The following is a 24,524-nucleotide window of genomic DNA, read 5'->3' as shown; positions in this document are numbered from 1 at the left end:
GAAACCAGACTGAGATTTGAGAGGAATATTCCTAGTCCAGGCTTTTATGTCTCCCTGGTCTCTCTGTTTGCTTCCTGCCTAGCTGAGTCTTCTGTAAAAAGTCTGGAAAATTAAGTCTAGCCTCTGATATCCACTCAGGCTTCTTCCCTTATTGCTTTTGGTTAAATCTTTGTAGAAAGGAAGGGAAAGAGCCTTCCACTGCTCTTTGACAATGGGCTACTGTTTTTCTCTTACTGCTTATGGTAAAAAGCATGTCTGTATCTTGTGCCTCTGCTGGAAAGATCCAGTGAGATGGCAGGAGGATAGACCATTGGGAAGCTAAAATTATAATAGGAGAATGAACCCCAATGCATAGTTGCCACATTTACTGAATTCTTACACTATGCCATGTTCTACTCCATGAACACGGGAGACTTAAGATCTGTGAGGCACAGCCATCAAGAATTCTGTAGTTTCTTAACTAGTTAAGCTTAGCTAGTTCAAATTTAGAAAACAAATAAAACTTTTATAGCATAGTTTGGTAATTTGAGACACCTCTCTACCAAGATGACAGTAAAGGGTTTGCTTCACTTCTGCCTCATCTTTATTTGGGTCAAGGAGCTGTTGCTACTTGGGAGTATGAAGCCAAACCCTGGCTACTTCTTTGATACCTGAAACGCCTCATTCCTGGTGTGATTATGGAAACATGCTGCCAGTTCTTACTTTTAAATAAAAAAGAGGATCTATGAATGAAACAAAGCTTTGAGCACAAAAAGGGCTTAATTCATCATTTTAGTAATGCTATCAAAGGTTAATAATCATCATCTTACATGATCCAACCTCAATTTAAAAAATAGTAAATTTCATCTTGTGTTTCAATCCTGCTTAAATCTAGGTTTCTAATAAAACTTGAGATGATTTTATAGTTAAAATTCTATGATCTATTGTTGGTGACAATTGACATGAGCCTGGGATAGGTTGTGTTAATATATTTGATGTCTCTAATTAGTCACTTGAAGACTTGATTAGAAACCAAGGGACAACATCAGTGTATTTCTCTGTTTCAAGAAATCTGTGATGATCTTGAGTTAAGATTCCCACAGGGGATGTGAATGTCTTGAAACATATATATTTCAAGGGTTTCTCCTGATTTCACAGACTGAAGTTGGGAGAGACTCTGTAGAAGAAAGGCTTTCTGATGCTTATCCTATCATATGGGCCAGTGGTTCTAGTTTTAAAATCTATTAAATCTTGCTTTAAACTACATTTCTCAGAACATGCCAGCTCTAGGGACCACAACCTGCAACAGCTTCCGAGCACCTGATAAATCGCTGTCTTCTCTTAGAACGGCTTTTTAAAAAACATTATTGTGAGTCTGGGATTAGCCTCAATCACTTCTTACTACAGTTTCAAATAAGAATCAGAGCATTCCTATGTTGGTGAGCATTGATTTTGGTGATGCTTTGCTTAAAAAAAAATCAGATGAGAGGCTTAACTATTAATTATTATCTGAAAACTTTCATCTATTTCAAATGTGCTATAACATTTCAACAGCAAAGGAGTTGCTTATGACTCAGCTAGCTGGGGCTTCGTTTTATGAAAGTTCTAGAAAAGTAGGGCTATTAGCATTATTTTAGTTGCTGTCTTCAAGAGGTGTTGTTCTCATTTTAATTGCAACTTGGTAAGCTGTTTGGCTAGAATGAAGCCTGGCTCTTTTCTCAATGAGCATTTCTAACTCAGACTAGGTCCATGAGGACACAAGACTTTCCAGGAAAAAAAAAATCACCCAATATTTACTGGAAAAGGCAATTTTGTAAGTTGGAACCCATGGAATAATATTTTCAAAGCCAAATCTATCTATCTACTGTATAGCCTCCTTGTTTCCTGTGTGAGAAAAAGAAAATAATGAGGCCAGACTTTTTTCCTTTTTCTTCTTTTAATTTTGTTCAGCATTAAAGGAGGGAACTTCATAAACATTGATTGTCATTTACAGAAAACATTCAGAAATCATGTGTGCATTATCCAGGGAATGCTAACAGTATTCAACTAATAATTTACAGGACATAAAATAAGGACAAAAACCTATTACATTCTAAAGTAATATAAAACTCTTTTTTTTTAATTGTTAGGGAGTGCTGTTTTATTCTAGTATATTTATCATAAAAAAACTCAATGCTTACTTCCTAAATGACTCAGGCTGCAGTTTTACTCACGTACACAGAAATTAGGGCTTACATATTAAACAAGGAGAGAGAGATCAGAAAACTGTAGATTTTAAAACTACATATGTCACTGGGTTTATTTGTAGTTTGCCTTTTGCCCCTATCAGCCAATAATAATGCATGTAATAATGTAAGTTAAGCTCCAGAAAAATCAAAGCCTCTAGGAGGCATTATTTCTTTAAAAAAAGAATATAATTATTATGCTTTGTAGAGTGAAAACTCTTATTTTACATAGTCTGGCAATGCAGGTTGTATGCGTTGCTAGCAATGACACGCGTGCTAGTAAGAGATGCAAGCTGCACATTCCAGGTGCAGTGGTGGCTGGTAAGTACAGCCAAGCCCCAAACCACATGGTTTCAACGCTGGAGGACTCAGACCTCTGCTCTCTACTTGACACGTGTGGGCTGGAGCTCAGGTAAAAACATTAAATCTCTGAATGTTGGAAGTACATGAAAATTATTTCTCTCAGTCCTAAAAGCAAGGAATTATTGTCAGGGATTTCAAAAATATTGGAAAGTCTCATTTAAATCTAAATATCTTTTTTTTATTATAAATCAATCATCATAAAATATTAGCCTTTTAAAGTTGTGTTTGGGATGCAGGAAAAGCATCAGACTCATCAGACTTGCTCCTGCCTGTGTTGTTACCGCTCATGACACCTTCAACTTTCCTCCCTCTCAGTCTCCCCCCACCCTCCCCCAGGTTCTTGACAACATTTATTTGGTAAAGGTCAGTTATGGCTTCAGCGAATGAGTGATCTGACCTTAGGTTATTAATACGAAATAAATGTGTACAAAAATATTTTGTTCATCAGAAAGCAGAGTTTGTTTTCCTTAAGCTATTCCGTGCAGAAAGGATATGGACTAAGCCATTTGCTACAAGGAAAGAGGACTTCCTCAGGCAACATTTTTTTTTCTTTTTAAAAAAACTTTCCTTTTTCATGTTGTCTGGTTCAGATAGGGTTTACAAGTCTTAGGGAAATCTTAATACAGATTCTTTGGAGCAGATTTAATTGACAGCCCTGTCCCTTTCTCAGCTGTCTTACAAAAGGAAGCGTACACTTAACACCAATGACCCATCAAGATGCTTAAACCATTACAACCAGTTTCTGAGAAGTACGTAACACGCAGAAAGGAAGCAAGTACATATTCGCTCTTTGTTGGTTTTTCCCCCTCTAAAAAAATCATTACAAAGTCTTATGCTTAAACAGAGACATAGAAAAATCAGTGTATTCACTGTCTCCAGTTATTTACAGCAAAAATTACAGAGACAGCATACATCATATTAGACCTTCCACAAGCATATATTAAAAGTAATTACATCTGAAAAAATATTTTTATTTTCCTCTACATTTCTACAATACATACTCAATTTTCTATAGGTGTAGTTTTCATTCCTCTGTGTGTGTGTGTGTGTGTGTGTGTGTGTGTGTGTGTGTGTGTGAATCAGATGAAGCAGACGGTACCGTGCTTGGGGGTGTGGTCCAGAGCTTCTCTGACATACCTAGTGTGTGTGTGTGTTCAGTCATGACCCAGGCAGGTATATGCCCTCCATCAGCCACTGCCTGAAGAGTATGGTTTAACAGAAGGATCATTCTGCCCAGTGGGGGTGCACATCCCCTGCGCTTCTCCCGACTGGGTTTATTCAATCTCGGTAAACTTGTGCTTTATTTTTGGCCATAAGAACAATCACTGAGCTGCTCTGTCTGCTCCACTGGAGGTCGTGCTTACAGTCATGCAGGAGGCAAAGATTATTATGGCCAATTCACTTCGGAGGAATTTCAACAGCTAAGGAAAAAAGTGCACAAACAGACAACCCCTATTTGCTGCAAAAAAATCCATGGTCCCTCACTTCAGAACAATGGAGGACTATGTTATTGTGACTGTGGAATAAATTCTTTAGACACAACCAAGGGAAAAATAAGAACTTGCAGATTATGAAACCGCACATTTAAAGAAACACACCGAGACTCAAAAGCATAAAAATTGTGCATTGGACTTTCAGAAACAGAAAGTGGCAAGAAATCTAATCACCTGACTCTATGAAGCTGAAAGTTTGGGCAAAACAGTGTCTTTTATAAGCCATCATGAAATTATTTTCATTTTCAGATTTGTTTGCCATTTTTAAAGCTGACCTCTTACTATATCCTCTAGTCAAATATGGAAACCAAATTGTCAGAAGAGCAAGACCTCTTGCCCCTGAACCCCTGACTCTAATGTCACCCAGAGTTGTATCTGGTCAGACTTGCTCCAGTCAGATAGGCCCCAAGATTGGATTTCCAGGGACTGTGACCACCTTCTGCCCCGAGACATGTTTGTTTGGTCTGCACTAAGCCTTGAATCAACTGACATTTACAACTCAAGAGATTGCATAAGATTTAGAAACTAGCAATATTTCAGCTTTAGCTGACTCTTGGATGCCCCTTTTCATTGGGGCATTTCCTTGCTAGCTTCCCACCAGACTGCTTCACTCATTTGCATCAACTCCCTGGCCCTCTAAGACTGTTGAATTTTTAAACTTAGCTTTAAACAAACATGTTTCTCTGGTCCTGAGATACTCCCCTACCAACAACCCCAAAAGGATGCCAACTCTTGTCGAAAGACACACGTGGCTGCCCATATCAGATTGCTGTTTGGATTAGCAGTTGGGAACAGAAAATCAAATACCACTTCATCTAAAGCAGATGGTGGGACTTCCGCTCTCGTTAGAGGGGACTCTGTGCAAACCGTCACTACAGATGCACACTTTCAAGTTATTGCTGTTCTCTTAAACGGTGGTTCTGTCAGGGCGCAGATGCCCTTGTCTGAACTTGCTGCCACTTGTAGTAGCTTCGAGAGAGAAAGGAATCAGGAAAATGTTATTTCTTCTAATTTCCAATAGCAGTAGAATTTTTCCTTGCTTCTATAATAAATGGAAACAGAATATAGAACAAAACTGACATAATTTGCATCTGATTGATGGCTTTGAAAAAAGCTGTTAAGTTGTGTCCTTGGGACATAAGAATTGCTTTTGCAGTCAAGTCTGGTACACATGGGACTGGAGAGAGTGAGCGTGAATTGACTATCCATGTGCAAGGTTTTCTACAAGCAGTTTAGCTTGACTGCTGGGAAGTTGTGTGTGGAGCAGGCAGCTGTGATAGGCATGAACTAATGCCTCCTGGAACCTACTGTTAATATCCAGAGTCTCTTAGATTCTATCAAAGAAATCTGATTACCTAGGAGACCTCTGTATTGTCTGTTTTTACCTACCCAGTGGTTCAGGGTCCTGAAGACACTTTTAAAACAAGGGAAATCCAGAAAGGGTATGTTTGTCAACTACATCTCCACCCTCAGTTTTTCAATCTTTGGGGGGTAAAAGAGCTGCAGAAAAAGGGATACAAAGAGGACCAGAGTCACAGACAGTTGGGCTTGAGATGAGATGTTAGGCCAGATGTGGAATTCCTTATTCTCCTATGTTCCCTCCAAAACTTGCCTTTCTTTTCACAGACCACAAGTCACCTCCCTTGTCAAGTGGTGAATGCCACTGACTTGTATAGGACTTGTATAGGAAGCCTGGGTTCTCTGGGAGATACATATTCCTATAAACGGGGCAACTGGATCATTTGACTCTTAGGAGATTTTAGAAAATGAAGCTAAGTTGTTACTCATGAGCAATTTTTCAGCAAGTCCAAACATAGAAGTAAATTCAGCTTACAGCATGAAGTTACCCCTCGTTGGTCTGAAAGCCTTGTCAGAGTGGTTCTCTCGCTGGCATATTTAATTTGTGCCATTTACATTTTGTTGTCATTTTCCTGTTTTTTGTCCCCCTCCTTCTTGGTGTACCTTTTTAAAAAACAAAACAAAACGAAACATCCCTGAGTGGATACAGTGCAACATCTGCATCAAGCAGTGATTGTCATTTACGAAGCATGACGTGAGAAGTACAGATCCTGGGTCCTTTCTTCCGGTGCCCACCTTACTATGACTGTGTTGCAAACACTTGTGAGTCTTCATGGGGAAGGGACAAAGGTTGCATGTGGTCAAGAAAGTTGTTAACCAAAATTTCAAAATACCTCCAGAGGTAGTCACAGGAGACATTCATAGGGCAGCTTTTAAAGGTACTTTGTTACCACTGAACACATGACTTGGCTGTCTTTCAAGGGACAGATTTGGCAACTGTGGCAAAAATTGGAAATCTCTTTTCTCAACTGCAAGGGGCTGATCGTGTACTGGTTTCCACTGTTTTGTTCTGGTTCAGTTGTTAGCTGTTTCCTGTCCCCTAGCTTCAAAAGGTTCATGCCGTCCCAGTGAAATGATTGCACCAGTGGAAACAACACAAATTCAAATCTAGGACCTCCTGAGGCAGTGTGGGGAACAATCTTTTTCCTACATCACCCATGGGACAAGGGAGGGAAAATTCTCAGCCACTTCATCAATTGAGTCAATTTAAATCCTCTAAGGTAAATTGGAGGAAACAAACGGTTCCCTTTGCAACTGAGCAGGAATTACAGGCTGACAATAGGAAACACCAGTCCAACTGAACAATGAAAGCAAAGTTTGACATAAGTTCAAAGCTCAAAGGGAAACGCCAAGTAGACACATTAAGCATTGCCTATCACAAGCCAATCATAAAACATACATTGCATTTGGAAACAGCTTGGTTTAATTGAGTGCCTTCCATTACCCTGTTTTCCTAGCAATCAGTAAAGTAATCTTTCCATTAGAAGGAAATATGACTCTTGGAATTAATTCTTTATACAAAGAGCTAACAGGAGTGACATTTACACCAAAAAGAACTGAGTCCCTGTAGCAGCATAATAAGCAGTCTACAGCTGTCTTCTTAGACACTGAAGGTAATTTGGTTCAGTGTAGTTAAATTAATTGAATATAACAGTAGTTGAGAAAGGGATTCATTATTTTAAAGCCTTTTTTTCTCCATTGGTTTGGAATTCATCAATCATGAGGTGGGAAAAGGCTCTGTTTTCTAAAAGACAAGATGAACACTACTGTTTGATCATCAGTGAGCAGTGCCGTGGCATCATGAAGACGGCTGTCAACCATCCAGCTTCAGGAGAGCATAAGATTAAAAAAAATCAGTTTCCACTGATGGAAACTTCACAAAGCAGGTGTGCATTTGTGTGTGTGTGTGTGTGTGTGTGTGTGTGTGTGAGTATTAGCAAGATAAGGGCAGGTCTTCTTGAGTTGATGGCCAGGCTACACTTACAGATCATAATTTTCCCTGTCTTATACACAAAGCTCCTCTCTAGATCCCTTTTAAAAACTCTTGTTTGGGACCAAATGAGACTAAAGGCACAAGGCCTCCCGAACACAAGCAGAACAAGCTCCTGATTGGAGGGCAAGTGGAGAAGTGAGATCTTGTATTAGGAAATCCAAGTTGTCTAATCCTGATCTCAACTCTGGCATTTTGTACTTTTAAAAGTTGCTAAAAGAATACCCCCAGGGTAGATGGATGATGCAATTTCAAACGGCACCAGAAAGAGTTTTGGCTTTGGGGTGCATTCGTTCTGTAGAATAACACAGATCTTTTAATTCTAATCGATCAAGGTTTTACTATATTTTTATAATATGGCATTTTGGAGTTGAAAAAATTAGAGGTCCCAGACTAGAAGAACATAGAAAGTCCTGCCTCCCCCTTTATTTATTGCTCCTTTTTCTCTAACAAACTTATTAAAGAGAATGAACATAAAGAGCTACTTCTTTGCTTTGCATATTCTCTTTCTACTTCTTTGCAAAAGAGATCAAAATGTTTACATGAAATGGTGTAAGGACCCTGGGTTCTGATTTACTCTTTTACTCCAATTTTTTTTAGAAAAAATTGCTGGTGGTCATAATCTACCGACTGTATTTCTCTGTTGATACAATAAGCACCAAAATCAAGTTTCTCTCACAACTTGAAATTCAAAGAAAAAAAAGGTGGTGTTTGTGTCCTGGTGAAAAAATAGGAAATATCTGTTGTTTGGTCAAAAGGCCCTGGACTCCACAAGGTTTTCTGTGGCCTAATGCTTAAAACAGGAAAATGGCTCCAAATAGTTAATTTTTTTTTTTTCTATATGTACCATTTTGACAAGGCTTTGATGTCATTGATAGAAACAGAGTTTTTCTACAGAGGTCATGCGTTATATTTATTCCTTTATCAACTTATTCTGAATTGATACCATTCTGCTATTAACTGCAGATGAAAACTCTGGCTGAAAAAACACAATCCTGATTGTCTAACATAAAGGTCACATATAACACAGAAGGTAAATAACGTAAGAGCGCCTGACTGAACCTCCTTTGCCAGTAGGTATGATATTTTAAGCCACAGTGCATGTGTGTGTATAAGTAATAGTCATATCTAATATTCTCAGATATTATATACTTATCACATACCTGCACAGTGCTTTCCAAGACAGCTACAAATTTATACATGCATCGCCTATCTAAAAACATAGAAATCAGTAAGCCTATTAAGTGGAATTTTCTTAAATTATATTTGAACAATCAACAGGAAAAGTAATCATGTAAAGTACTGCTCTGTTCTTGTATATATCTACAATAAAATTCTATAAACAGTTGTTTCCCCAAACATACCTGAATAAAATTAAAAAAAGATAACACCCAGTGTCCTATATTTGTATATTTATGGTCATTTCAAAAACAAACAAACAAATAAAAGAGCCCCACTCAGGTGCATATTTACATTCTTCAAACTGTAGCGGTGAAAAATAATTCTATTAAGTGCAGGACATTCCTAATGTTGCAGTAGTGACATTTTCCTTAAGTCTTCATGAACACATTGCTTTTGTCTTAATGGTGATGCATTCCACGACTATGAGACAGTTCGCTTGTCGCCTTCATTTGCAGACGGTGGCACAGTCAGGATTAAAGAGCTCCTTGTATAACGGAGGAAAGAGTGTATTCACTATGTCTGGATGCGATTGCTTAAATACCTGCAGCTTCTCCCCGTGCAAGTTGCAAACTGCTGTGATGGTTGGTATCTTGGCTATTAGCTGCAGAGTGGAGAGACAGGGAAGGAGACAAAGAGGGAAGCTCATTAGTGCTCTGTCTCCTGAATCAGTGTCCTCCCTGGCCCCAGATGAAGGGAACCGACTTTGGAAAAAGATGTTCAAAAAGAAAGAAGGCTCACTTTCAGCTTCTCCTTTAGAACAAAACAAAACAAAACACCTTCCTCCCCCACTCTCTAAAGAGAAAATAAAGAGCAGGAAAGAAAGCAGGACCAAGCTTCCTAGTTCATTGTTCTTATAGAAAGTATGTATGGAAGGGAGTTTAGTCTAATCATTAGGAGGAGGTGCTGGCCGGGCAGGCTGACTAAGTTGGAATCCTGGTTCTAAAGTAGCTAAATGGCTATATGTCTGTGACACCCTCTATGTCTCAGTTTTCTCATTTGTAAAATGGACTTACTCGTAGCATCTATTTCATTGAGTTGTTGTATAAACCAAGTGACGAAATTAATATGAAAGTGCTAAGAATACTGTAGGCATGAAACACAATTAGCTAATATCCTTATCTACCATTTCCCATAGATTTTTATAACATGAATACCATTTCCCATAGACTTTTATAACATGAATATCAGATTTTTAGTTTTGGAAGATGACAGTGTTAGAAAGGTATAACATCAATCATATGAGGTGTAATTCACAATGCTCTGGGCTGCTCTGCTGTCCAGTCACTAGCTTGCCACTATCTCTCTAATCCTTTCCCACTTTAATGCATAAAATGAAACCTATATTTAATTAAGGGAGAATTTGGGAGGTCACTGGCACTCAGCTTCCTTGGGGAGGTGTTTTAAAAAGTCATGGGAGAACATCCACTTATTATTATTATTTTTTAGAACATCCACTTATTATTATTTTTTTTAGAACATCCACTTATAACTGTTAGGTTTTGATATGTTAGTATCATGTAAGATATAATTTTTTAAATTTAAATACCCAGAAGACAGTGTTTTAATAATTTAAAATACCCACAGTTTGTTAAACACTACATATGTCATCAGGTTCTGGACAATTCTAGCTTTTAACACACTTGTCATTCTGAAACACTTAGAATCCATCATTTAGTGTCAAAATTGCTTAAAACCAAGTATCATTGTGATCAAATTACTGTGGGAATAAGAAATACTCTCATATAGATAATACTTTTACAAAAGATAAGCTTGATAGTTCATATAGTTGACCAAAGGTACACTTGAAAGCAATGATGAAATAAAATAAACCCATCTAATCACCAATTAGGCTCACTGCTCTCCCTACTCTATTCAATAATAAGAAACCATTTCAGCCTTTGAAGTAAAGGAGGAAATAGATAATTAGTTACTTTGTGACTTTTCAAAATCAGAAATTTCCACTCTTTCATTAACTTTCCTTTTAACAACTAATGACTATATAACCACACTATGAGCCATTTAAAAATAGCACCAGGATTAGAGCTGTTGACATATTCATTAAAGGGATCTAGAACACACAAAGAAGTCTGGGGTTCAGAATTTTCAGTTCACTGCTATTTAATCACAGGGACAGAAATGAAAAAAAAAAAACTGTAGAATCTTTACAGAATGGATGTTAAGTTTTAGACTAAGAATCAGGACTTTTCAACGTTGTGAGGTACTTAAACTGGTAGCAGACACTTCTATTAGATACCAGAATTCACAAAACAGTAGTGTTATTGCTTATAATCTATGTGGGGAGACAGATGAATATGACCACACAGTCAAAAGCAGACTGAAAAACTGTGGCGAGTGCCATGGAGGAACGATGCTAGGACCAGTGGTACATAATAGGATGCTCTGACTTCTTTAAGGTAGGCACTTCTGAGAAAGGACCATTTAAGCTGGGCTCTGAAGGGAGAGAGAGCTAACCAGATGCTGGGGCTCGGGGGTGTATAATATGTTCCAGGATCATATGCGGTATTAGAACTAAAAGAAGTTTAGTGTCCCTGGAGCAGTGGGTGAGCATGTTCAAGGATAAAGCTGGGGAGGCTGCATAGTCAGGTTATGCTAGGTCTCACGGTCTCTGTTAAGGTCTTTAGAAGAATTTTAAGAACGATGATCAGAATCCCATTCTGAAAGATCTGATTTGAATCCTGGTGGAAAGCAGTGTCCTTTCTATATTTTCATAGGTGAAGAGTGTACAAATGTCCACTAACTAGAGTCCCTTGGGAAATTATTCAAGCTTTCTTAACCAGCTGGTTCACACAGAAGGAGACTGTAACAATTTCGGAAAACTTCTTGCACATTACAATTCTCCCTGAAATAGCTACTGAATGCATAGAGGCTTTGAAAGCTTTCTATAATTATCTGCAGTTGAATTGATGGTGTGCAGAGTTCCTAAAACACCCAGATGCAACTCTGTAATGCTTGTCAGTCTTTGGTGTGCACAAGAATTGCTGGGGTGCTTCCTAAAAATGCAGATTACTGCAATCCACTTGTAGGGATTCTGTTTCATGAAACCTAGATGTGGAGCTCAGATTTAATGTTTGAAATACATATCCTGAGGATACTGGTGCACTGGGTCCATAGAAGAGACTTTGAGAAGAACTGTTAAGAGATTCAAATCTTATAAATTTACAGCTGTTTTTTAAAAGTGACAAATTCTTTATCATAGAAGAAATAGTCCTGGTAACTGAGTGTCAAGTTAACTTCTTTTCTGGAGGCTGATCAGAAATGATCATATCTAGAGAGGGAAGGTTTCATTTGCTTGGTTCTATTAGTTTGGTGAGAGACAAGTAATGAAATTTCTTGAGTTCCCTATTAAACACAAATACTACATAAAGAGGATTAGTCTAGTGATAAAAATATGGGCTTTCAATGGGCCTGACTCTCTGCATTTGAATCCCTGACTTGCTCTTTACAGTTGTATAATCTTGAACAAGTCACTTAACCTATTAGCTTCCTTATCTGTCAGATGACAATTATGACAGTCCCTACCTCAGAGAGTTGTTGGGAGGGTTAAGTGAGTCAATACAAGCCATCTATGACAGTAATGCTTCCCTCAAGGAGAGAAATAGTCAAGGTCATGTTTGTTCAGCCAAATAACACAGAGGACAAGAAACCAGCTTAGCCCCTAAACAAGCAACCAAAATTGATTCTCTATGTATTGTATGTTTGCTTCCTAGATGGCTCAGCAGTAAAGAATCTATCTGCAATACAGGAGACGCAGGAGATGCAGGTTTGATCCCTGGGTCAGGAAGATCCCCTGGAGGAGGAAATGGCAACTCACTCCAGTATTCTTGCCAGGATAATCCCACAGACAGAGGAGCCTGGTGGGCTATAGTCCATGGGGTTGCAAAGAGTCGGGCATGACAAGTGACTGAGAACACACACACATATTGTGTGTTGAGGTTTCCCCAGGAGGCTCAGTAGTTAAGAATCCTCCTGCCAATGCAGAAGATACAGGAGAAGTGGGTTCAAACCCTGGGTTGAGAAGATATTACTCAGCTGGGAAACTCAGCTGTACCGCAGCTGGGAAACCCCCATGTCAAAAGGAGCTCAGAGAAGCCTCAGCAGTAGTTGAAGGCTCAGCCACTTTTTAAATAGCTGGGGTGGTGATCTAGAAGCACTTGGAGATGGAAGGTGTAGTTGATTTCAAATTATCATGAGATTTCATCATGTTTAAATAATCCCCATGGCAGGAGTAGACAGAGGGTCTAGAAAAAGGCATTTTCACACTCATTTACTCATCTCACTCTCTTATGATAAACATTTCTTGTAAGAAAGAAGCTTCAGCTTATACCTACAGGGGTCTATAAGAAGAAAAATAGCTGCTTGAGAATAGATAATAATCCTATGCTTCTTTCCAGAGGGTGGTTTTATGAAAAAACCCACAATTTTATAATTGGCACATTTGATGTTGAAAAAATGGAACATGCAAAGGTGAAAACTAGAGATCATGTGAGATTTTAGGCCATCATGATGCCTTCCTACATGAAGCAGGAAGTCAACAATGGCTTGATTAAAGCAGAAGAAACCACAGAAGCACTGATAAAGACAGGAAATATACAGTGAGGCTGCACATTCATTCGTCTTCTCCATTCACTCTTTTTGGAGTTTTTGTTTAGCTAATTCTAGATATTTGGCCTAGACTTCCAGCACTGAATCTGAGGTATCTGTTCAGGTCACAGCCCTCTTCCACCATCCTTACTCCATCCTGACATCCATGCTGTAAAGGATGTTTTCTCTACTCTGGGAATGGCTGACTAAAGTGGAAGCAGACACTTGCTTCAGCTAGGATTGGAATCTGGAATCAGACAGAGAGCCAGCGAATTACTTTCTAAATGTACTTTCTAAATTACTTTCTAGTGACCTAAGGAGCTAAGAGCTAGCCATATTTCACCAAGACCAAGGAAGCAGAGAAAACTGGTATTCAGAGAGGGAGAAGAAGAAAGCAGATACCTAAAGAGAGAGAAACTTGTGGGATGAAGGATTCTGAAGGCTTCCCAATTTCTTGTCCCAGCATTTCCTGAATGGGGGCTGGATTTCTGACCTTAGGTTCCATGAGATTTCTCTTCATTAGTTTTATTATCTTCTTGCTTTTCCTAGCGGGAGTTGGTTCTTGTTCCTTGTAACTCAAGAGTCCTAACCAATACATCAACTTGCAACTTCGTAAGTGGGAAGTAACATCAAAACCTCTCTTCTGGAACTTGCCTGGTGGTCCAGTGGTTTAAGGCTCAGAGCTTCCATGGCAGGGGGCACAGGTTCCATTGTTGGTCAGGGAACTAAGATACTGAATGTCTTGTGGAATAGCCAGAAAACAGACAAACAAAGAACACCTCGCTTCTTCTTATCGTCTATTAGTCTGACAGATAATCCCTAACATTTCTGGGTGTGGGACCTATAGTGTATGCCAGCAAACTATAAATGACTAACATGAATTGAAATAATCTGATCTCTCTCAGGGATTCCTCAAGCAAACTTTCCACTCACGGGCCAAGACTGTGTATTATTTTTTGCTCCCTCCCCTGCATCTGGCACCCAATACACACTCATTATACATGTAGGTTGAAGCAGAAAACTATTCCCTAAGAAAGCTATTTCTTGAGAATTGATTTGGAATTAGAAATCTTGGATGATCTGTTGAACTGTTTTCTGTAATCTTGCCTCTTCTTGCATTATTTTACAGGGTATATCCTACTTGGCGAAACCTGAGGAGGGCTTCTGGGGTGCCTGGTCCTAACCTGGGCAGCGGTTACACTGGTATGTTAACTGCGTGATGATTCATTGAGCTAAACACTAACAAGTTAAGAACTTTCTGCTCGTATGTTGTAGTTTAAGAAAGTACGGAAAAATTAAATATAAAACAAATTCCTAACTAAATATGAAGGAGAACAGGGAGGCTCAGACCACGAGGCCACATCATCTGAGCAGGGACTCAAGTGGTGACTGGACAGACTGTGCTGTTCAAGATTAAACTGATGAATCGCAGGCCCACCTGCTAGGAATTCTAATGTGACATCTAGTGTCCTGCACAAAGAATAAGCAGGCTTCAGGTGTAAACATCCCATTATTAATCATGACATAGTCTCTTTTGATCTTACTGAGACAGCAATGAAAATCATTGTAAACGATCCTTGGCAGTTCTCACTGATCTCTCAATCAGTGTTTGCTTGCTCCATAGACCCTACCTATGAGTCAGCACAGCTGTTTTTTTTTTTTCCTAACTCTGTATCCTAATAGTGCTTACTAAAGTGAGAGTGACTAGGAGTGATTTCTTTCAGATAAAAATCTCAATTATTAACACTGTAAAGTAGGGCTGTGTAAACCTTCCCTCATATAAGCTTTTATTTAGAAACTTGCTGTTGCTACATTAGAAAAATTCCCCTCTCTGTGTTGGATAGTTTTGTTGTTCTGCCAGAAACAGAAAGCCTGATAGGAATGCTGACCCCTGGATGTGGGGTTGATAAACAGTGTATGCTTTGGGACTAGAATATCACCCTAAATTCAGTACGATAGTGCATAGAGTACTCATTTGAATCTGCAAGACCTGGAGAAATCTATTTATTCACTTATTGTAGTGGCAGAACATCTAAAGAGTCCTTAAAACTACTGCACAGGACTGAATACTGGGAGGCAAAAGAAGATGTTAGAAGGAACCTTTGTTTTTCTCTTCTAGAGTCAAAGAATGTTATACTGAAGGGACCTTAACGACCATCCAGTCCAACCTCCTTATTTAGGAGACAAAAAAAAAAAGTGAAGCCCAGAGAACAGATGGGCTGCCTCCCCTAGTCATATGGGGCTTAAAAATATATGTGTATATATGCATATACATATATACATACATATACATATATATACATAGTAAGTGATAGTCACTCAGTCATGTCCAGCTCTTTGTGACCCATGGACTGTGGCCCTCCAGGCTCCTCTGTCCATGGAATTCTCCAAGAATACTGGAGTGGGTAGCTATTCCCCTCTCTAGGGGATCTTCCTGAACCACCAGTCAGATTCTTTACTGTCTGAGCCACCAGAGAAGCCCGTGTATGTGTATACATGTTTAGTCGCTCAGTGGTATCTGACTCTTTGTGACCCCATGGACTGTAGCCTGCCAGCCTCCTCTGTTTATGGGATTTTCCAGACAAGAATACTGGAGTGGCTTGACATGTCCATGTTCTTCTCCATGTATTTCTTTTGTGAGCTGTAGTGAGAGTGACCAGTGTTATCTCATTTCCTCACTTCTCCAATCCGGGATCCAGCCAAATCTAACTATTATTCATGGTCTGCATACAGCGTATACTTTCTTATATATATATCATTGCCCCCATCACTTGGAATGCCATACTTCACCTCCCTAAACCTCTAACTTCCATCCTTTGAAACAGTATGCATTCATCAGCGATTAGTTCAAATATACCCATTTCTTGGATAAAACATTTCCCTGTGGAAAAAAAGTTTCTTCTGTCCACAGCAGCTACAACAACAGCATTTACATATTGGTTATGAATCATGTACCATGCTTATATTTGATCTCATTCAGTCCTCAAAATAACCATATGACATCAATGCTATCTTTAATCACATTTTACAAATAAGAAAACTGAGACACAGAGATTAAGTCAGTTGTGCAGAATAACTAAGCTAGTTCTAATGGTTCATTATATATATGGTACATATTATCATTATGATCATGAAAAGAGGAAACTAGATTATTTATTTTTACCCCAAACAAACAAAAAAATTAATAAACTGATTAATACACAGGGGTTGAGAACTTTTAGTTAATGGATTAAAATTCCTGAATTTAAAATCCTCTCCAGGTCCAAGTTTGGTCAAAAGTATAAGGCATTGCTACTTGAACTTTAATTTCAGGAAGTAGGCATGCAGAAAGTGTTTTGGAGACAGTTTTTTCAAGATGAAATCTAATAACTATGTCTGAACCCTGCACCTCACTTGAAGCTGGCTACACCTGTTCAGAGTCAAAGTGGCTGGCAGTATTAACAATCTTTGTCCTTTGCACAGAGGCAGATCCACCCTACTTACTGAGACTATAACCCAAACCACTGGACTTGAATACAGCAGTTGCATATGTGCAGTTTTCTGGAGATAAGCTTCATACTGTGTGCCCGATTGCCCAGGGGGGTCACTCTTTTAGGGGTGTCATGGAGCAAAAGAGCTCCATGGCTATGAAGGTGAAAGAAGAAATTTCTGAAAATATGAAAAGTATCTGTGGTATGGTGGAATAGTTCTCCGTGGATTTAAATGAAGCTGTTTATTTCTTTTGGAGAGCATGGGTTTGATGAGTGGGTGTCCCTATATGTCAATGGCGCCATTGTCCTTAGAGTATGAAGGCAGTCAGGAACTCAAGAGACTTGCCTGTCCCTTCCCTTTCCCCAACACACTTGAACCTGAGACAGACAAATGGAGTGACTATGCAAAACCACACGGTCCAGAGCAGGGAGAAACGAGAACCCAATTCTCATTCCATTTCATGGTCCCTCCACATTCGTTCACATAGTGTTAGTCGCTCAGTCATGTTCGACTCTTTGTGACCCCATGGACTGTAGCCCACCAGGCTTCCCGGTCCATGGAATTCTGCAGGCAGGAATACTGGAGTGGGTAGCCATTCCCTTCTCCAGGGAATCTTCCTGATCCAGGGAATGAACCTGGGTTTCCTGCATTGTGGGCAGATTCTTTACCCTCTGAGCCACCAGGGAAGCCCCTAGTTCACATAACATCCTATCAAATGATGACCGTTACAGCGAAATGTCCACACAGAAACTCAATATCCACACATGACTAGTGGAAGCAATGCTTTGTCATTTGGCTCTAGTGAATTTTGTATAAGAAATTATCCTTTGTAACACTTTCTCTGATTCCCAGATTTACAACATTCTCTTTCCATAAGAAAAGAACTGAATGGATTTAACTAGACTTACTGTGGTGTTCGTTTCACAACATATCAGTTCAGTTCGGTTGCTCAGTCATGTCTGAGTCTTTGTAAGTCGGACATGACTCTTCACAACATATACAAATATTGAATCATTATGTTATATACCTAAGCCTAATATAATGTTGTATGTTAATTATACTTAAAAAATAAAATAATTGTATACCTTTCCCACTAAAGGTGGAAAAAGGAGAGTTAAGCTGACTTTACTTGGTGTTTTAATTTTTTTTTTTTTTTGCTATTACATATGTTTCATCTTCAATTTCTCTCCTATCTACCCCCAAATACCTCGGATCACCATCAGGATACCAACCAAGTAGTAGAAAATGGAATAAGCACAAGGGTTACTGTCTTGGGGAAGTAATAATCACCATGTCACAGTGTGTTAGAATTTACGCAGTGTATATATCTCATTTGAACCTATACTTCTCTATAGGAGTAAGAAATTATAATCTTCATTTTACAGACAAAAGAACCATGGTTTTCTGATAAGAAGATGATCCCCTGAAGTGGAGTAGTTTTTGTCTAACTCTGGATTTTAGGGTGGTAAATATGGGGACTAAAGTCTTAGGGGGATCCAAATGCAAGAAACATTCTTCCTGCCAACATTAACTAACCAGATGCATTTTTGCATACATGCTACACAGCAATTAGAGACAGATGCATATATCCACAGTATCATCATTTCTGCACAGTGTATCTGAAAGCATGTTGCAGTTTTGCTCTTACCTGGGAGAAAATTGAGGTATGAAGAGCATGGGATTTGTCCTTGCCCATGTGATAAGTGACAAGTTACATCAAAGAGAACTATCACTCTATGGTATAGAAATGTTCTTCCTAGTGATGTGTTAATTTTAGCAAAATATTACCATAATGAAGCAGCATATTTAACTCAGGGAGGTTTTTTATGGTAGTACTCTGTATGTGCAAAGTAAAATCTGATAGTATCTCCAGCAGAGCCCCCCTCCCCCCCGCCTTTTAAAATAAAGAACTTCAAGAGCAGAGTGGGAGAGTTTTAATGATAAAAATATAGAGTCGGATAACTGTCATCTTTAACTGAGGATAAGCTCTACTTCTTAGTTGCTCAACCTCTAAAAAAAAACTCCAATTCTTAAGAAATTTAAGATACTTTAGGATCTAAAATAATGCTAGATATCATTAGAAAACTCCTTATTCCTCTTATGATCATTTTATGTTGGTACATAACTTTTTCCAGAATTCTTCTAAAGGATCACTATTTTTAATTAAGCTGAATTGTGAATGAAGTGCAAAGCGCTGTGCATGCAGTCTGCCCTTGAGATATTTCATTTTGAAAAAATCCCAGATTAGAGGTGAGGAGATTAGAGTTGAAGGAAAATTTACAAGGCATCAGTCTAATCTTCTACTCTGGGTAGGACTGCCATTAAAAACACATGTAAGAATTAAAGATTTTAAAATTAAAAAAATAAAAAACTTAATACTAAAAAAAATAAATAAATAAATAAAAAATAAAAACATATCTGAAAGGAAACAAGGCAGAATCTCTAAGAATCTGACCAATGACAGGGACCTCACTCCACTCAGTGGTCTACCCTCTGTTCAGCAGTTCTCATCACTTTATAGTTCTTCCTTATTTTGAATAAAAATCTAACCATTCTTTTGTCCAGACCAGACTCCCACGTGGCGCAAAGTCTCCTCTTTCTTCACATGTGATTTTTGAAGACTTGTTTCCTTGCTTTTGTTCTTCAGATAAGCACCCTCAGTTCCTATAATGTGTCTTCCTCTATCTGGGGTTCAGACCCATCAGTATCATCCTTGACTAAGAAGTTATTATGCTCTCAACTTATTATAGTTTCCTAGTGTCCCCTTTCTCCAGCACTCTTGCCTGGAATATCCCATGGATGGAGGAGCCTGGTAGGCTGCAGTCTATGGGGTCGCTAAGAGTCAGACATGACTGAGTGACTTCACTTTCACTTTTCACTTTCATGCATTGGAGGAGGAAATGGCAACCCACTCCAGTGTTCTTGCCTGGAGAATCCCAGGGACGGGGGAGCCTGGTGGGCTGCCATCTATGGGGTCGCACAGAGTCGGACACGATTGAAGTGACTTAGCAGCAGCAGTGTCCCTTTTAAAACGCACACTTGAAGTTTATGCCACCTTTGGTAAACTTCAGACCTTGTTGCTGATGAGAAATGTCCCTTGCCTTATATGACTAGCCCTCCCCCGCTCACTGGGCTCTGTCAGTGACAGGGGGTCTGTGCTCCGAGGACCTACCTTCGCCAAGGTCTCATCATCCAGGTGATTCTTCTGAATCACATGTTGAAGTGCAAAATAAATTTTTTCCTGAAGCTTCTGGACCTTCCTTGGTTCTATCAGCCAGGCTCGGTCTAAGAAAGGAAAAGGGTAGGTAGGAAGGGAACAGAAGGTAAGCTTCGTTGTATTTCACCTACCTATGTAAGTGCTGAGATTTAGACCTAACTCAAATTAGTCTAAATTGCTTCTGAAGACATGTAATTATTTTTCTAAAACAAATAGTTTATAAGTAATGCCATGAGGACAGTAATGTACAAAACACTTAAAGGAAATCAGGGTGGAGGTAAGGACACAGTGATTCAAAGACACTCCACGTGTCTTACTGTCTGTGACAGTTGACATCTCTAACTCATTCCCTGGACATATGCTTAGATTTTCTTTCAAAGTGTAAGTTAATGATTTGTAAATAAATGAATTATAGAAGTGAAGAAAATCTATTGTAAAGGAGTATTTTTGGTATTCAGGATCTCCCTTCTTTTATATAAGCTGTTATATTTTATATACTATCGACATGAATCAACATAAAAATTAATCCTGTGTCCTCTTTTTCTATATTGAATGTTTAAATAATGGCTAGGATAATCCCTCCTTTCCTTTAGCCTTTCCTACTTTCTTTTTTCTTTCCTCCCTCCCTCTCTTTGTTCTTTCACTTTGTTCTTCTTTCTTCCCAGATGCTTTATACTGTGGTGACAAAATTCAGTCCAGCATCAATGCCTTAGGTTGAAACTTCAGTGAAGAGACACCCAGAGTGTCCAAATGCTGAACAAATACTCATGGAAAAGAACTTCACATGATCCTTCTGAACACAGTTCAGGTCAGGTGAGAAACTCGATTCTGTAATCCTAGACAGGGCCAGGACAAGTCTAGCCAACAGTTAAGCAAACCCTTACGTAAGTGAGCACAAAAACCTTTAGTGACCATTGTCAATCAGGATACATTAAGTTTCCCTGCTTCTCCCTTCCCTAAACCATCTGGAGCTGAATAGACAGTAACTATTATGGCAAGAACCTGGGCGGAAGGGTGTGTCTGGCATGAGATGGAGCCTCCACAGACGGGAATACTGTCTTTCCTCTTTAAATATGGCACTATGCCAAGGTGGCAAACATGGTATCTTGGAGTTGCTTCTAGAAGCCTCTGAGTGTGGGTCTGTGAGCAGGGCTGGAAGATTCCCCACCGGGTAGAATAAGCTAAATCTCATGCTTTGCTTCCAAACTCTGGAATTTGATGGCTTTAGCATATTCTTCCTAGAAAAAGGCTCATAGTTCAGCTGATTTTTCACTCATAAGAAGCACATTTGCCTTTCAAATGGGGAAATTATCTTCATGGATTGTTTAGATTTGATATATTGTGTCTTAAATATTTGCTGCTAGGAATTTACTGATTTGCCACACACATACCTAAGAGGACAGTGAATTTTGTATTGCTTCCTTTGAGGAAGTGGGAATCAGAGTGAAACCACCTGCCTCATCACAGACCTGCAGGCTCTATCTTCTACTGAACTATAATTGATGGGAAGAAGCAAATGCAATGAGAAAATGGCTGGCGGAAAATTATTTGGCATTTGGTTGCTACCAGAAATAAATCTTTCTTGTCACTTCTTTCATTTATCTTTGTGCTGCCAAGTCTGGAAAACCTTTTAGGGTTAAAAAAAAAAGGGAAAAGCTTGGAGGAGCAACTTTATTTTAGACAGAGCCACGAAAGAAACTGTTAGTAATAATATGCCAATTGATAACTAACTTCCATTTTTGATAAGGGAATAAAAAACAGAGCCAAATTTTTAAAATCATTAAAAAATTAAAAAATAAGTAATAAAGTCTACCGGATACAAAGTGTAAAGGCTGTATTATGGGTACACATAGCTAGAGTGATATGTCAACAAGTCCCATCACCAGGAAGATTAATTTCTTCCAGCCTCACTGAAAAATGTGTTAGGTGTAAGAAAAGAGAAAAGAGCAAGTCTCTAGAGATAAATGGTTTATAGAAGGAATGAGTCTCTTGACCAGAAAATGACCAGGAATGTGTCTTTCTTTCTATAGAGAACTGTTAATGACACTGCTATTCCTTGACCTCAAATCTAACCCAACAGATGACTGAATGAGCAGCTCTGACTTTTCATTCTGGTTGAGGAAGGAACCATGCATTTATGAGGATTCTATACAGTTTCAAACTGGCACATGATTTGAAAAAGAATTTCAATGACTGTAGTGCTATTTGAGCTATAAATGTCATACCTTACCTGCTTTGAAAACTTTCCGCTGTTTGTTGCATTTCAGAGCTAGACTGGGTCTTTATTATCATGAAACTCAGCCCTCTTTGCAGGTGAGGAAACTGAGATTCTGAGGGGTCAGGTGTTCAAGCTCACCCAGATACTTGGTGATGGGACCTGTTCTAAAGCGTCTACCACCACATCAGAGGCCCTTCCTTTCCCAGTCTTTAGTGGGAGCCATCGTTTCCTCTGCTGTCCTTACCTCCTTTTACAGCTTCTAATATTGCTTTAAACAACAACAAAGAGGCGCCCGCATTTGCCGGAAGTAAGAATGCTAACAATAATTTGGATAGAAAGGCCAGTGAAACAGATATTTAAAGAAAAGAAAGTACTTGTTTTAATCCTTATGCTGGCTTGTTCATTCAGGTATATTTCTAAGCCTCACCTTATTGGACATTTTTTCTGTGTCCTTTATTCTTAAAATCAAAATAGAACTTGATTATAATTCAGGCCACTATCTGTCTTCATTTATCCCTTAAGAAATGATGATGCTGTTCTGAATCTGGAGTCAACCTTACCACACACCCTATTCTTGCATTTGAGATGAAATGGATCATTCAAATTAACGTAAGGGTACTTTTCTTTGAATTATCCAAAAATATTACAAGCTTGCTAAATAAAATATAGTTCTTTGAAAGTTTCTCCAGACAACCTTGGCTTGGGTAGGTGCGATTCATGTTAAAGATAGCAAACAGTTTTTTTTTTTTTTTTTTTAAATGGTTACCTCAGACCTCCCTACCTGGAGATATCAGAACAGCAGAGGAGAACAAAGCAATCTCTTCCTCAGTCAGCTGCAAGGAACACAAATTCTTTGCAAAGTCAAATGCTTCATTCACTAAGTCATCAGAACCTATAAAAGAAGGCAAATCAAGTGAAAATACTTGAATAGAATGGTATAACAGTAAGAAAAAGTCCCATAATCAAGAAATTATTCAAGGTCTTGCATAGTAAGCACACAGAAAAAAATATTTCCAAGTTCCTGGCCAGAAGAAGTGATTTGTGCTCTGCTGTGCGCTTAGTCACTCAGTTGTGTCTGACTCTTTGGGACCCCATGAACCCATCAGGCTCCTCTGTCCATGGGATTCTCCAGGGAAAAATGCTGAAGTGGGTAGCCATTCCCTTCTCCAGGGGAATCTTCTCAACCCAGGGATCAAACCCCCATCTCCAGTGCCTCCTGCATTGCAGGTGGATTCTTCACCTGCTGAACCATCAGGAAAACCTGAGAAGTGATTTGGTGATGATTGTGAGTGAGAAAAGTGGGCAATGCCTTGACCAGGTAATGAAAGTCAAAATTACCAATGAAGGGCAGATAGAGACAGTGTGCGCCCATTGTAATATCCAACTGGGACTATATAACCCCACTCTAATCTTGTAAATTTGAAATTAGTTCCAACTGAAAAACTTTAAATTAGCGATTTGAGGATCCTTTAGTACAGAGATAGCATTCATGGAAAACCTAAAATATTATGTATAATGAGCCAAGGGCTGTCATTTTTAGTGACACTTATAGGATGTCACTGGCGATGTAGGATGTCCATGGGCCTCAGACTAAGAGAATGGAGATAAAGTGCCTGTAATTTCCTGGAAATTTGACTGAGGAGCAAACATTCATTCCTTTTTACCTTCTAATGAACGACTCGCAGGTCAGGCGCTTAGCCATTGTGGATCCTCACAAAACAATGCTTCATCCCTACACTGATCCTTGGTAAATGTTTATTTTATGAAGCTGGAAATATACCCAAGTTGCTTGCCAATGCTTTCCCTCCTTTCTTGAAAATCTAGCTTTGGAGATGACAGGGATGTGTATCAGCTACAGGAGGGAAACACTGCCGGCCCTGGTGGACTTGCTGTTGGCTACCATATCAGTTAACAGCACAAAAGGTGAAAGGGAAGTGGCCTTCTTTGATGTCTGTGGGCAGGATATGGAACAAATGACACTGCCAATAGTTAAAACCTTTCCTGGCATCAGTCCATCTTTGCTAACATTCTTATCCACCCCGTACACTGATGACTGGAAGTGAATGACACACTTCCAGAGACTGACTATCCTGCCCTCCCACAGGAATGGTCTGGGGATCATTTAGGGCTAGTTGGCACCCATGCTGTTTGTGCTCTCAGAACTTAATGAATTAATAGGGAGAACCCATGACTCTGGGTGCAAAACAAGTGAAAGAGTTCCTCCTTTAAACATCTTAGTTCATGATTATAAACTTGCAAAAGAAACTTAAGAGATCACCCATGGACCACCAGTGGTCTATACGATAAACTTTGTGAAGCAGTAAGCTAGAAAGTAAAAGAAAACCTGATCCTATAAAGAGTGCTTAAAATGCATCCCAGTTCTTTAGAATCAGTTTTCATTGACTTCTGAATGAAACATGGTTGG

At 39.1% G+C, this 24,524-nt stretch overlaps 1 protein-coding gene across 1 annotated transcript in view; it reads right to left on the bottom strand.

Moving 5' to 3' along the window:
* Positions 1–9,036: 9,036 nt before the first annotated feature.
* The window catches only part of RORB (RAR related orphan receptor B), a 51,259-nt gene continuing 35,771 nt past the window's right edge, over positions 9,037–24,524 (bottom strand). The window contains exons 7-9 of the mRNA XM_052644523.1: positions 22,881–22,991; positions 19,837–19,949; positions 9,037–9,192 (exon numbers count right to left, since the gene is read on the bottom strand). Coding sequence (XP_052500483.1) covers positions 9,037–9,192; positions 19,837–19,949; positions 22,881–22,991 — 380 coding nt within the window. The remainder of the gene's footprint in view (positions 9,193–19,836; positions 19,950–22,880; positions 22,992–24,524) is intronic.

This window comes from Budorcas taxicolor, chromosome 8, assembly GCF_023091745.1.
Source record: "Budorcas taxicolor isolate Tak-1 chromosome 8, Takin1.1, whole genome shotgun sequence".
Lineage (NCBI taxonomy): Eukaryota > Metazoa > Chordata > Mammalia > Artiodactyla > Bovidae > Budorcas > Budorcas taxicolor.
Note: the sequence above shows the minus strand (reverse complement) of the source record. Positions and strands in the feature narration are given on the sequence as shown.